The sequence below is a fragment of the Apteryx mantelli genome, chromosome 4, assembly GCF_036417845.1.
Source record: "Apteryx mantelli isolate bAptMan1 chromosome 4, bAptMan1.hap1, whole genome shotgun sequence".
NCBI lineage: Eukaryota > Metazoa > Chordata > Aves > Apterygiformes > Apterygidae > Apteryx > Apteryx mantelli.
This window is the reverse complement of record NC_089981.1, coordinates 69,966,811-69,981,621: the sequence shown is the minus strand read 5'-3', so window position 1 is coordinate 69,981,621 and position 14,811 is coordinate 69,966,811. Positions and strand designations below refer to the sequence as shown.

At 40.2% G+C, this 14,811-nt stretch overlaps 1 protein-coding gene across 2 annotated transcripts in view; it reads left to right on the top strand.

Annotated features, from left to right (window-relative positions):
* The window catches only part of GALC (galactosylceramidase), a 45,821-nt gene extending 41,938 nt beyond the window's left edge, over window positions 1-3,883 (top strand). For both annotated transcript variants that reach the window (XM_067296894.1, XM_067296895.1), the window contains exon 17: window positions 1,292-3,883. In XM_067296894.1, coding sequence (XP_067152995.1) covers window positions 1,292-1,435 — 144 coding nt within the window. In that variant the 3' untranslated portion in view covers window positions 1,436-3,883. The remainder of the gene's footprint in view (window positions 1-1,291) is intronic.
* Window positions 3,884-14,811: the final 10,928 nt, after the last annotated feature.

Sequence of the window (14,811 nt, the reverse complement as noted above, 5' to 3'; positions counted from 1 at the left end):
TCTGTTTGACCTAGTTAATTGGTAAACAAAATGGTCCCAAACTCTACTTTTAGTATACCTGTGCAGTTAGCTGGCTTTAAAATTGATGTATGTAACTAAAACAGGAATGGCTTCAGGTATTTCGGTAGAATCCCCTGCAGAATATAACCTTTGCAACTGCATGTGGCCTGAAGTATAGGAGAGCGTGAATCCTAGCTGGGGAGATCTAGGACTGAAGCAAACTCTCTTTAAAATTATGCACCAAGTCTTTCTCTCATGTTAAAATGTCAAGTGAGTGTTCAGAAGCTTACTTTTACATTTTGTACTTTCACATTGGGAGACAAAGGGACACTCCTCTCTGGGCATTCACAGGAATATAAGTAGTTTAGTTCTGTTTTTTGTTCACTTATATATATGACTGGTTGCCATCTGTAAAATGGGCTAAGACGCTTGCCAAGCTGAATGAGGTGCTGAAAGTGAATGTAAATTGTTCAAAACACAAAGCCATGGTAATTTTTAAATGATAATGCTACAAACTTCTATATGTGCCATTAAAGTATTTTGTGCTAAGCATGTCTTTGATGTAATGACAGAAATGTAGAGCCCTCTGTAAAGAGTTTTCACACTGACTGGAGAAAATTAATTGCTTCTCGAAATACATTCTTTGCTTTTGTTTGTGTTTATAATTGCCTTTCAGATTAGGAAAGGCAGGTAAATTGCCGTAATTTTTTTCCACTACTGTTTAGTGGAAAACACTAGCAAGATAAACTAAGTGACTTTTACTGAAACTGCTTTTAATTTTAATGGTAATGTTACACTTGAAAGTTCTGCTGTCCCCTCTTCCTCCTCTCAGGTTAGTGACTAAAATACATCTCTGTTATCCTTTGACTTTTGCCCAAATCTGCCAGATGTATCATACCCCACAAAGGACTCTTTGCAATCCAGGTAGCTCTAGCTTTGCTGCTCTCCTGAAGACAGCTGGCCTGTTTGAGGGAGCCTGACACAGATGCAAGAGAAAAATCTGGTTTACCTTTCAGATTCTTCAGTGAATTTACAAAGCTGTTAAGTTAGGTGAAAATGAGCCTTTTATATATTCACCGTGAATGCATTAGTTCTGTTTCACTATTTCAGGGTTGATAGGCACTGGATATTTAGAGGCACCTTTGCATGGAAAACATATGAAGTGTAATTGAAAGTTCACTTAACATCCTTCTGAATTTAATCATCTCTTCTCCCATGTGAGATGACTCAGTGCCAACATATTTAGTCCCTGGATTTTACAAAGCTAACTTTCTTTCCTTTCTTTTGACAGGGCACTTCTGCCTCAGGGCTGTTAAATGGTTATCCGCTCTGGGAGAATGTCACCATCACTGAACCAAGTAACGGCTGGGCTGCTATTGGAACACGCTCCTTCGAGTTTGCACAGTTTGACAACTTTCACGTTGAAGCCAGCTGAGGTGGCTTTTGTGTTTGGAGAACCCAGTTCTCATATTACTTTGGATCAGAGCCAGTTCAAACTTTGAGGACAATTTAATACTGAGATTGATCTGTTGGCAGGGAATCCAAATTCTGTCCTTACTGTTTGTTAGAGGTTTACTTGATTAGGTATCAACGTGACTGCAACTTTATCCCCTGGTTGTTATGGGATTTTTACCCTTCAGTTTTTAGGGGAAAATTTTAGTTTAAGGTAATGATGGAGACAAAACCATAGATTTAAATCTTTTTGAATACCAAGATCTTAACTTCCCAGCTCGCTTTTAAGATAGCTTTAGAAGGAGTCTCAAGCTGCAGTTTTAACACTTACATGATTGTGTCCGTTCCTTTCACTCTCAAAGAATTAAATGCCAGTAAGCCTAATGAGCCAGTAGCCCCATGTAGTTGTAGACTGTGGTTCTCAAATTTTCTTTACACAAAGTACCCAGGGTTTTTTGTCTGTTTTTTCTACTACAGTCTGAGACTAGGCAATATAGTACTTCAAGTGCATTTGATTACTTCTTCCAAATTTCATTGCCAGCCTTACAGTAGATCATATTTTCAATGGAATGGAAGTGTATCTTATGACTGATCAGGCAATGCAGGATGTGCCTTAATTTTAAGCTACCTCTTCCCCAATGAAAGGATTGAAATGAGTTAAAAGTTTAACTTGCAGTTCACTCCTTGTGTTTTTCTTTGCATAGTGTAAAGGATAAACCCTTTGTGATCCTTTGTGTCATCAGCTCATGGATGCTGACAAGCAGAGCACTTACGTTTATGTCAGATCACATGTGAAAAACTAGCCTTTTGTTCCTAAAAGCTCAGGTGACCATCTTTTACCTGTGATGGAGCTAAGGCTTACAGTAAAAAATAGTTAAAGCCCAACTGTATATAATTTGGTTGATTGCATCACTGTAACACAGAAGGGCTGTGAATATTGCTTCCTTTTATACTTTTTATAAAAAAAAAAAAAAAGTAGTCTTTGCCATTAAGAACTTGCAATCTGTTCATATTCAGACTTTTCCTAGGCCTCACCAAGTAAAGCTCAGAGGGAATTTCAAATTGTAGGGAAAGGGGGGATTCTATTTTGCTGTGGCTCACTTCATTGTTTTTCCAAGTTACTTTTCAAAGTTATTTTTTTCCAAGAAAAAATACCTTAAAATATAATGAGGTCCTAAATGGGATTTTTATCATCCCTTTACCAAATTCAGTTGGCTTCTGAATTTATTTTGTTGTTTTTCTGTTGATCAGTTTGAATGAAGTGGATGACTTTTGCCATGACAAAACATGCCTCCCGAGTCCACTAACTTTTCACATTCAACTCCTGTTTAACTGACCAGCAAGTAGTTCCAGACTTGATAGGGCACTCAGTTCTGTATGAAGCTATCAGTAGCAGGCAATATCTTATCTTGAGAAACAGATTTGCAGTATACTTTGATTTATATTGAGTATTATTCTGATTCGCATTATATTGAAGACTGATTCCAGTAAGCATTAACTTAAGTCTCTGAAGTAGTCATCTAGGATAGTTTTAATATAATCAGAATTATTACTGGAAAATTATTATAAATGTTATTTTCCAAATTAGCTTTTGGAGAAGAGATCTCAGAATTCCATCTCTAACAGGTAGAGATGAGAATGATCCCCCCCCCCCCACAATTATACTGCTACCTCTATTGGTTGCAAATCTTTGTGTAAAGCTTCATACATGGAAGTAACCTTGAACAATAGTCTAAAACACTAAACTTTAAAACTCTTGTAAAAAGCTTCCAAATGTTAAGCAGCTACCTATTTAACTGGGTGAGAAGTGAAAGCCAATTTTCTGCTTCAGTTTCATCCTGATAGTTAAAGGATGGATGCAGGTCTGTTGATTACTTGTTTAGCTTCAGAAGGGATATCCAGATGGGAACTCCATATGTGAAGGAATCAAATTTTAGGTGCTCATATTAAAATAATGTGAGTATTGGATAAAAATTTCTCCAGAATAAACTGTTTTTAGGTGGGATGAATTTGCGCAGTAGGAGACTTCTTGAAGACTTCTTGGTAGCTTTTGTGGGCTGTAAGTTGTGTTTGTGTAAGGGATTAACAGTGGTCCAGTTACTCCAAAGGAGCTGTCCAGCTCTATGCACTAGTTTAACTGTACTGTTGTTACATTGTGTACCAAATGCAATGTATTTTATCATTGAAGTGTTGATTTTTTTTTTTGAATCTTAATTTATAAAGTTAGAGGATTAAACTGTTGTGAACAGAGTAAGCAATTTAATGATGATATAATGTTATTCATCTTTAGATGTCTGTAATTCTTCACCCTTCAGCAGGTAATAACGCCTGGCATTAACAAGCTGTCAAGTCTTTTCATTGAGGGGTGGATTTATGTTGTTGATTATAAATACTAATCATTCCAAATGGACAAATAAAACACTTAAAACACCTTGTTTGTGCAGAATGATTCTGTGAATGGGTCTTGGTATCCTCCGGTAAGAAAGCTGACAGTTTTTCCATTGTGATTTCTGATAAATATGCTTGACATTAGGTTAACTGGACTGGAAGAGTTTTTCTGACACTTTGAATAGCCAAGCAGTCCTCATTAACAAATACCTCAAAAACCATATATGTTAGTGCTTGTGCTATTGATTTAAAAAATGTTCCTTTTAGAGCTGAATGTACATTTTGCTTCTTTCTGGGTCCTTTGTATTTAGTTAAGGGAATTAAATTGTTTTAAAGGGCCAGTCATGCAAAACTGCTGAATACTAAGGCCCTGCAAAAATTAGCTGAAGATCTTTATCTCTAGGTATGGAAACAATTGGTGCTGTAAGGGTGTATTTTTAAAGTTTAGATGAGGCTTCTTTACTTTAAATCTCCTTTTGAATCTATTTTGAAACTTCCACCCTGTCCTGCCCTTAAGGTTCAATTTTAAAAGGGGAGGAGAAATTCCATAGAGCCAGTCATGCTAGTAGGCATGAATTACCCTAGAAACATTGTCTTCCAATAGTCAAGTATTTACTGCCATCAGTACAAGTGTGCAGTCTGTGCTGCAGCAGGATTTTGTCACAGGCTGTCACTTCAGTTATACGCACACTACATCAAAATCAGTTCTGTCCCCTTTTCTCTGCCATCCCACCTTTGAGTTTAGCCACTATGAACAGTTCGTTGTTTGTTTGTTTTCAAATTCATGCAAAAACACCAGGACTCCTTTGCTTTGAAATTATAGGAGACTGTACTGCTTTTGATAGGCTACCTATGACTGTTCTTTTTGCAGCTTCCTTCTGTTGGTGTATCAAAAGTAAATTTCTAGTTCAGGATTTGGTTTGGAGCAGGAGGAGAAAACCCAAAGCTTATTATGCAAATAAAATCTGATATTTAAATAAATATTTTTGTCAGTTGTCCTGAGCATTGTGTTTTGTGTCCCTTATACTCCCACTTATTTGTCCTCTCCCCCAGGCATTTGGCAATATGTAAGGCTTTACAACTGCATGCTTTCAAAACTCCTTTTCTTTCCAAGAGAACTCCTATAATAAATGGGTGCAACCTATTTTTTTAGCTGAGTAGATTGCAAGCTGACAGTGTCTCTCTTAAAAATAATTTATATTAATTTGCAAATTGATAGATGATGAAAAACTCTGATTAAGACAAATAAGATAAAACTTTAATTTCGTTGACTTAATATAAGACAGGCATATTTGGTTCCTTTCTGGTTGGTTTGTTCTAACTGAGGTAAATCATAATGCAATGCTTGTTACTTTTCTGTGAATCTACCTTTTTTTGAGCTGCTTCTTACAGTCTTTCTCCCTTTGCTCTTTCCCTACAGGCCAGTCAGCCTCACCTGCATCCCTGGAAAGGTGATGGAGCAGCTCATCCTGGAGGCCATCTCCAAGCATGTGGAGGACAAGAAGGTGATCAGGAGTAGTCAGCATGGCTTCACCAAGGGGAAATCATGCCTAACCAATCTGATAGCCTTCTGTGATGGAATGACTGGCTGGGTAGATGAGGGGAGAGCAGTGGATGTTGTCTACGTAGACTTCAGCAAGGCTTTTGACACTGTCTCCCATAACATCCTCATAGACAAGCTCAGGAAGTGTGGGCTAGATGAGTGGACAGTGAGGTGGATTGAGAACTGGCTGAATGGCAGAGCTCAGAGAGTTGTGATCAGTGGCACAGAGTCTAGTTGGAGGCCTGTAGCTAGCGGTGTCCCCCAGGGGTCAGTACTGGGTCCAGTCTTGTTCAACTTCTTCATCAATGACCTGGATGAAGGGACAGAGTGCACCCTCAGCAAGTTTGCTGACGATATGAAACTGGGAGGAGTGGCGGATGCACCAGAGGGCTGTGCTGCCATTCAGAGAGACCTGGACAGGCTGGAGAGGTGGGCGGAGAGGAACCTCATGAAGTTCAACAAAGGCAAGTGCAGGGTCCTGCACCTGGGGAGGAATAACCCCATGCAGCAGTACAGGTTGGGGGCTGACCTGCTGGAAAGCAGCTCTGCCGAGAAGGACCTGGGAGTGCTGGTGGACACCAAGTTAAGCATGAGGCAGCAATGTGCCCTTGTGGCCAAGAAGGCCAATGGTATCCTGGGGTGCATCAGGAAGAGTGTTACCAGCAGGTGGAGGGAGGTGATTCTCCCCCTCTACTCAGCCCTGGTGAGGCCACATCTGCAGTACTGTGTCCAGTTCTGGGCTCCCCAGTACAAGAGGGATGTGGCACTACTGGAGCAAGTCCAGCGAAGGGCTACAAAGATGATTAGGGGACTGGAGCATCTCTCTTATGAGGAAAGGCTGATAGAGCTGGGCCTGTTTAGCCTAGAGAAGAGAAAGCTGAGAGGAGATCTTATTAACGTGTACAAGTATCTGAAGGGAGGGTGTCGAGAGGATGGGACCAGACTCTTTTCAGTGCTGCCGAGCGACAGGACGCAAGGCAACGGGCACAAACTGAAACACAGACGCTTCCATCTGAACATGAGGAAAAGCTTTTTCACTGTGAGGGTGACAGAGCACTGGAACAGGTTGCCCAGAGAGCTTGTGGAGTCTCCTTCTCTGGAGATATTCAAAATGCTCCTGGATGCAATCCTGTGCAATGTGCTGTAGGTGACCCTGCTTGAGCAGGGGGGTTGGACTAGATGATCTCCAGAGGTCCCTTCCAACCTCAGCGATTCTGTGATTCTGTGAATCAAATCTTCTGCATGGTAGCAGAAAATTGATAGTTTTCACGTAATCGTTTTTCACTGACCTACCTGAAATTTTTATCTGGAGTCCATTTGCTGGAATGGTGTGCATATTACAAAAATGGCCACTGTCATTGCTGCTGTTGACAATTTCAGCAGAGCAGTCAAAGAGGAACAGTGCTTGGAGACTTAATTATCCTCACTCTCATTTTTAGGTCTTACTTCTCCAGGTAAGAATTAAGATATATGTGTGTGGGTGTGTTTTTCAAAAGTTCTTTGCTTCTCTACTTGTTCTGTAGTTAAACAGTGGCTATTAATCTCCCATCTAAAGGCTATCCCCTTCATAACTACTGAATTCATGTAAGTCTAACACATGCTTTGGGGAAAATAAACAGTTCTAAAAAATCTAATTTTAAAATACTTACTAGATTTGTTTTTCAGGTAGTTGTTTTAAGGTTTTGAGTACATTACACTTGGGCATTTGAAGAGAAGAAATATGTTACAATTAATGTCAGGGCTTGCTGAAATAGAGGAATGAAATACAAATGCTTATCTGATTCCTTAACAAAGCTATCTTAGGTGCAGTTTACATGTCTTTTGTGTATGGTTGGAAGCTTTAGTAATCATCCTGCCCATATTGGTAATGCATGAAAAATTAGTATCGGCAAGTTCCTCTTGGCGCTAAGTGTTCCTTCCATTTGTTAATGAGCCTGTGCTCAGGTGTCACTGAAACAATAAAGGTCTTGTTCATAGAACTTTTTTTTTTTTTAAACCCTAGAAATAATTGAGCAGAGGCAAACATATGTTGCAGTAATGCCGCCAAGCCTTCACTGTGTGCCAAGATACTTCTCTGTGGTTTTCACAGTGAATAATACAACACTGAAACACAGTCTCTTACCCCAGAGGAGTTATAAGTGGATAAGGTTAGAGACTGATACAAATTCCAAAGATCAATTTTGTCAGCAGGCCCCAAGTAACTTTGCAACTAGTGGATTAAACCTGTCCTTCACTTCTGTAGAACCCAAAACAAGGCTTAAAACCCAGGCATATATCTCTGGAAAGTGGAGACAAAAGTAACCTAAAAATGTTCACTGAAGTGTAATAAGTGATGACTTTTTAGAAAATGCCTTTTCTGTTGGCACCAAGTGTGCCTATCCAGAGTTACAACTTCCCTTGGAGCAGGAACATAGTTATTCCTGCTCTAACGTGTTCATGGATGCCCCTCAAGGTGCAGGACTGTAGTAGAGGATGGGTCAGTGTAGTACAAACTCAAGGGTTTGGAAGAGAAAATGCAACCTAATGCACTAGACTAATGCTGCTCAGCTTTGGCCTGGAAACCCTTGATAGTCTAAGACAGAGACTATCATCACCAAAAGGACCTTTAAAGAAAACCAAACTCTACCCTCTTGTGTTCCCAAAGAATATGGGGAAAAACAAAGAATATTCCAGGTTTAGCTTGAATTCCTCTGTTAAATTCCTGCCAGGAAGTACAGTCATCTTCCTTGCTGTTTTTTCATTGACAATATTTTAATTAAAATGCCTTTAGAAAAATTAAGACTTTATTGTTGCTAAAATAAGCAAATGTTGTTCAGCTAATTATAAACACTTTCCTTTTTCCAAGAACATAAATCCTCATGCTGTTTTTATATTAAGAGCACTTGATCTATGGTCAGAAAAGATTAAAAACCACAGCACTGGGTTACGCTGCTAGAAGGCATGCCTGTAATGTGTGAATTGGTGCCACTTTTGTGTGAAGAAGGTATGTTCTCTGAAAGCATATCAGCAAAGCTATAACAAAAGGAAAAATATTTCCTTTCTGCCACTACCCTTCTTTTGGAGGTTTTGGGAGGCTTAATGCACATCAGCCATTTTGAGATCTCACAGGATAGGCTCTGTAGCCTCATAGCTTGATTGTACAGAGTTATTTGAGTCACTTTAAAGAGCGCGCAGCAATGACAAACAGCAAATCCTATTAAGGATGTCCATATTCTCTTCTAATGTGATTGCTCTTGTAGTGGGAGCAATAAACAGTAGTGCTCACTAGTAAGAGATCAGACGGGTTTTGTGCTGAGCTGAGGTGCACGCTAATGTCTCAGCGTAGAGATCTATAAAGCTCCTTTGGGATGAACAATGTCTCTGTTATAAACTGCCTATTTCCTATTCAGTCTGAGATTGCTGCTTAATGGTTCAACTTGATTTTTTGCTTGTCTTTCAGTTGATAGTTTATCCTAAAATTCACTCAACTCAGCAGGGCAAAGTCTGTAGCAGGAGGAGGAGGTGGGAAAGAACTTGTTGATTTCATTTGGCCCATCTCCTTGCCAAATGAAAATTATTCCCTGTTGTACCTTTTCTGGCCTTTCCTTAGTTGAGCGCTGAGGCAAAAGGATGGGAGAGCTTCCACTTCTCCTTTGTAGACGGCTATTCTGCTATTGATTTAAAACAAACAGAATCATTGCTTTCTTTTCTCATCTGTGTAACAGATGGAGGGAGATATTTCAAATTTTTCTCCAATTCATGATAAAAACAAGGCTGATACTTCAGATTTTGTGTCCTATATCCATTGAGTTCTAATATTTACCTGTTGATGTGGCTTGAGCCCTTCATGAAGCATCCAACTGGCTACTTTGAAAGACAAAATGCCTTGACTAGTGATGACTGCTTTCATAGGGATATCATGTCAACTGTGAAGGAATGCTGGTAGGGTACTACTGAATGCATGGCAGAGACTTGTTTGAAACGCCATCACCAAATTTAAATCATTTCCTTTTAATAACAGTTCTGATAGGTATCCACAACAAGAATTTCCCTCATAAATGTAGATATATTCGTTACATCTCTTGGTTCCTTTCTCTTTCCCCACTTGCACCTTCTGAATGGTCTGTCACTCTCCCTAGTCAAGTACTTAGTCAGGTGAAAATGCAATAATCTTTGTTTTTTGTACATTTCAATCTTTTGGGCTCTGTGGTGGAGCTATTTTTTTTTCTTGTACTTTCTACTTCACTGCATTTTCCCACATAGTGTACAGAACAGGTTTTCACTGTAACTTGATTTTTGTGATAAACAGAATGCATGCAAACTAGGTACTGCAAGGATGGGCTAGCAGGACCCTGCAGGCAAATGAATGTTGTTTTGGTGTTCTAGCTGCCAAGCCACCAGCAGAAACCTTATCTCTATTCCTCGCCTTCCCCCCCCCCCCCCCAGTACCATATAGAGTGACAGCAAGGATAGCATCCTCTCGGCCGATATTAAGGATTTAAGGTGCCTGTCTGTCTTTTCCCCTTCTTGCATGGAGAAGTGGGAATGGTGGATGCTGATTTTTCTCTGCCTTCTCCGTGAAACTCAACCTCCTAGAAGTCAGGCTGGTTCTTGAGCACTTTTTCAATTCAATCGGGTGTTAGAGTGTTCACAGTCGTCTTCCTTTTGGGCCATGTTTCTGGTTATCCTTCCTTCCTTTTACCACCAAAATGCTTGTATTTGATTTTTTTTTTTTTTTTTTTCCCTCCAGGCAGCCTGATGCAGAAAGGGTGCTGGCTTGCTTTTATCACATCAAAGCCTGATAACAGCAATTCTGTGCTTACCAACCTCCCTCATGAGCGTATACAGCATCCACAGATGCCTTTGAAGACTTCTGCTGAGGGTACTCATCCCCACTAGGTCATTTCAAAAGGCAGCTTCTCTGAAAAAGTTGCAGGCTTCTGAAAGTAAAGTAATGTGCTGATTATAGAAGTGATGATGATGATTTTTCTGTCCTATGAAACTTTAGTCTTCCATTGTCTAACTGGAATGTGTTTCTCTTGCTGTGTCTGCTTACTTCAAAAGATCATGGACCATGTCCTAGTTCTCTAATCCTGCAAGGAGATAACAGGTAAACATTAGCAGTGCCCTCTACTGCAGGTAGATTGGACTGTGTGTTCTATGCCCTATGTTTCTGAGGATTTGGGGATTCTCTATTTAGTTTCCTTAGTTGGGGACAGTGCTTTAAGAGCAGAATATCCTGTATTTTATCTGTGAAGCTGTATTTACTTTTCAATATCTACTGTTTTGTTTTTAAATAATTATGCATTCCTGGATAGTAGTGAATTGTTTTAATGTTTAAATTCACTAAGCTTATCAGAGTTTTAAATGAGTACAGGATAGAAATTTTGAGCACGTATCTTAGAGGATAGAAAACTCCAACTATTGTTCTAACTGCCTATGCAATCCAGAATTAATATGGGGAGTCTGAAGATTTAAACAGCAAGTCAGATGTCACAGTATGGGGATTTATTCCTAACGTGATATTCTGCATTCACTCCGTGCCACAGTTTCCTCATTAGCAATAATAACAACAATACAGGGATGTAGTGGCACAAAGCACTCTTGCTTAATAGAACTGAAAGACAACTGCTGCTTTAACTTCTTTCATCCAAAGACTAAATATATTACCAGGGAAAAGCCCTGGATTATAAGAGCAATGTCTCCTCCTGTCGAAAGTGTAAACAGGGAAATGACAGGGCAAGCCTCTCTCTGAGAGCAGGCCACTGCAGTTGTCTGTTTCATGTTAGTGATGGTGAGGTCACATGGAGTGGTGACATAATTTCCATTTGAATCCTTCACTGAAGATGCTGTCTTGTTAATTCTTCAGGTCAGAGATCTACAGTGCTTAGGACATTGATCATGCTCTATTTTTAATGGCAATCATACTATGGGTGTGGGTCTTTTCATAGAGTTTTTGGAGTATTTAAAAGGGTACTCCCTGGATTCCATGCACCATCAGTACACTGGTGTCCTGTGGTTCCTGTGTCCAACAGTCCCACAATGGAGGAAATGGGCAAAAGTGATGGAATCAGTGAGCTGAAACATCTGCACATCACCAGCAGCTGCCACTGCCCTCAAGGAAATCTTCCAGAGAAGGTAAGGCAACTGCTGTGCTCCAGGGAAGTGCTCTTCTAGTGAAACCAGGTAAAATGGAGGAGATAGGTTGGAAAAGGCCTTGCTATAGAAAGGCTTTGCGACAGAAATGCATAGGGGATTGATATAAAGCCTTTACAGTGTCATCTTGGAGTTGTATCAGTCCCTTTATACCTATCATGATTTAACAAGGTAGGAAGGGTGGTGTTAAAACATCTATAAAAAATTTGAATCCATAATACACCCTCAAAAATGCTTATCTCCAGGATCTCTCCCCTCATTGAACTGATGTGATTCTCACCTAGCAAAAGAGCATGTACAGAATGATTTGAGAGGAAAACTGAAGACCCAGTCCACTTGTTCCTATCTTTGGTCTCCTTTTCTCAAAGTCGTGTTCCTGAAGTTAATGAACGCTGTTCACATTATTGCCTAACCATAACTTCTCCTTTCCCTCTTGAGACCCAATCCCCTGTGAAAAGTCTCTCAGTCCTAACCAAAACCAGATAAACAGAAATGTTATTTCAGTTCATTGAGTGTGACTGACACAATGTTTGAAAACACCACTCAGCTTAGGCAGTCAAAATGGCTAGCTCATACTTCAGGCTACAAAAAAACCCTCATTACAGCAAGTCTGATCTGTACTCAGAAAAATCTATAGTGGTATCACAAAGATTGGTTTCCAAATGAAAAATAGAGGTTTGACATGAACCTTAGGACTTTTTATCTTCTGTGACAAGTTTGCAAAGGAAAAGGAACTTGTGTTTTATGCCAGAGGCACTAGATGGCAGTGTAAGCATAAGTAAGAAACCACTCCTCTTGCTAGGTCTGGGGCCAGCCTCTCTGTGCCATGAAAATAAGGAACGAAGGGGAGCTTTATTTGAGAAGAGAGATAAGGTTGAGACTACGAACAACCTTCTGTGCACAAAACCCATGGCTTCCCTTACAAGGAGTACTAATTCACCTTTTAATAATTTTGCATCTGCTCTAAGCAGATTAAGCTATAAAAAACAAATGCTTTGTAAAGCATCTATTACCTATAGTGGTTCATCTGGATCAAAGTCATTAAAATAAGAAAACACCCCAAATGTCCAATTGTTGCCAGTAGCATAGCTTTTGTGTGAGTCTCAGCAATCTTTAACTCGTGTGTTCAAGTTATGAAAGGTTCTACAATGATTATTTTTAGTACACAATAAGTTTGCACTTAACCCATAACTGAGCTGCTACAGCTACCATATCCTAAAAGCCTTTTACATGCCACAGCCCTCAAACTGGAAGGTATCCCTAGGCACGTGCACACGCCTACGGCTGCACACAGGCTTATTTACTGTGCTGAGACCCTGCAGAGGAAGAGCTGTATATGTACGCAGAGGTGACCACAGAACTAAACCCCAGACAGGGGTGACAATGAATGAAGATTGCACGTTAAGAGCTTTTTACAGTGTACAGCTGGGGCTCATATCTCCTGCTTCGAATTTAAAATACCAGATCAATAATTTGGGTCAGCTACAAGGGACAGAGCCACTGTGAAAGAAAAAGGAAGCGTGTTTACATTGGTAGAGAAACTGTTCAGTTTATCCTTGAACAAGGTATTTCTTTGTTCAAAGAGGTCCAGAGACAAAGAGAAGCGGGAGCCTTGCAAGCTTGTGTGAAGGGAGGATACAAAGAGAGCGTGACGGAAAGTGGAGTTGGCCGAGTCTGGGGTGGCGAGAAGCTTCAGGTAAAAACAAAAGGGTCAATAGTGTGGAAGCAGAAAGGGAGGATGGGTTTGATATTATCAAGTGTCTCAGAACAGCATAATGAGAAATAAGGGGAGAGGAAAATGAGCATCCTCTCTGATCATGAGGATAGCAATTCACTCCCTCATGCCAGATTTTCAAAAGCTTTATGTGACCTAGGTTAATAGCCATCTATTTGCTTTCATTCTGAATTAAGTCCCACATTTCCTGAGGCGATGTCCTTCCCTGTCCCTCACAGGCCACCAATGTCAGACAGCTCAGCAGTGGGCATAAGAGTGGGCCATGTCAACTCAGTCTCTCCAGTAATCCCTCTTTCAAGGGGGTCCTTAGTTATGGATTCACAGTCTTTCCATGCCCTTTGCATTGCCCCAGAAAGGACCTGCCCAGAGACATGTATAGGGACTGGGAAGCAGAAGCATTCTGAGGAATTTAAAACAAAGATATAAGATTCTGACATGGAAACCTGTAATTTTTTTGCCTCATTCCCTGGAAGGCAAAATGAGAAATGTTTCTGATTTTGTTGGAGATTACAGCAATACCCAGAGGATCTGTGAAACTGAAGCAGGGACTGTTCTTCTGTAATCATGCTCTTATGTAAGGCATCCACTGGGTTTTCTTTTCTAAAGAGTGGATACATCATTGTGTGGTGGTGAGAAAGGACAAAGCAGGGAACTCGGTGCTTATTTGTCTTAAGTGGCTCTTACAACTAGAGTTTCACAGGAATTTCTGTGGAGGAGGAAGATAATGTTTTCCATGGGAGTGTCATGCCCCTCTATCTAATGAAAGCGATAGTCTTTTTTGAAAAACTACAAAAATTTGGCTTATTGGTTTATAACCTTAATATTGTCTGTCTATTTTTAATGTATGTTCTTGATGAAATTCCACTGAGTGTTATTGGTTAGCTTTACAGTTCCTTAGATACCGTGTACTGTCTTTTTCTTGTAGTTTGCTTTGACAGAATGTGATTTTCAGAAACATTTCAGGTTTTCATTTTGCCTTTCCTTGGTATAATTTCAGCTTCTAGTGCAAAAGTGAGAAAGAACCCTTTCCATGAGGCAGTAAGGCTGAAATATGATCATTAAACCTTGATAGGTTTTTCCTTTTTGCTTACAGTCCTTTGAAGGCAAATTGCTTACCCAAAAAAGCACTTGGATAAGTGAAGGATACAGGAGAGTAGAAGAGAGATCCCAAGATATCTTATGGCCTGCAGAGGACAGTGGTTATTTACAAGTATCTCTAGAGCAGGTGAGTTATATAGCCCTGTCTCAGCAAGCAAGGTAACAACAGGATACTGTTCCTGACGACTGTTTTGTGTAGTCAGCACAAGGATGCAGCTTGGCAGTGTGCTAGCGATGTTTTGAGTCATTTTGAAATGCTCTTTGTGGATTATTTAGTGAGTGAATTTACTTAAGAAAGAACTTTTAGTTCCTGAGAGAGAAGGAAGAGCCTAGATGAGCTGCTGTTGTAAATCTGTGGTTGCCAACTGCTGGCAAGCATTTATGTTTCTGGCTTCCCTGTTCTTAATGACAAACCACTTGCTTGGCCCCAGTGCTCCACTGCTGGTGGGTGCTTGAGCTG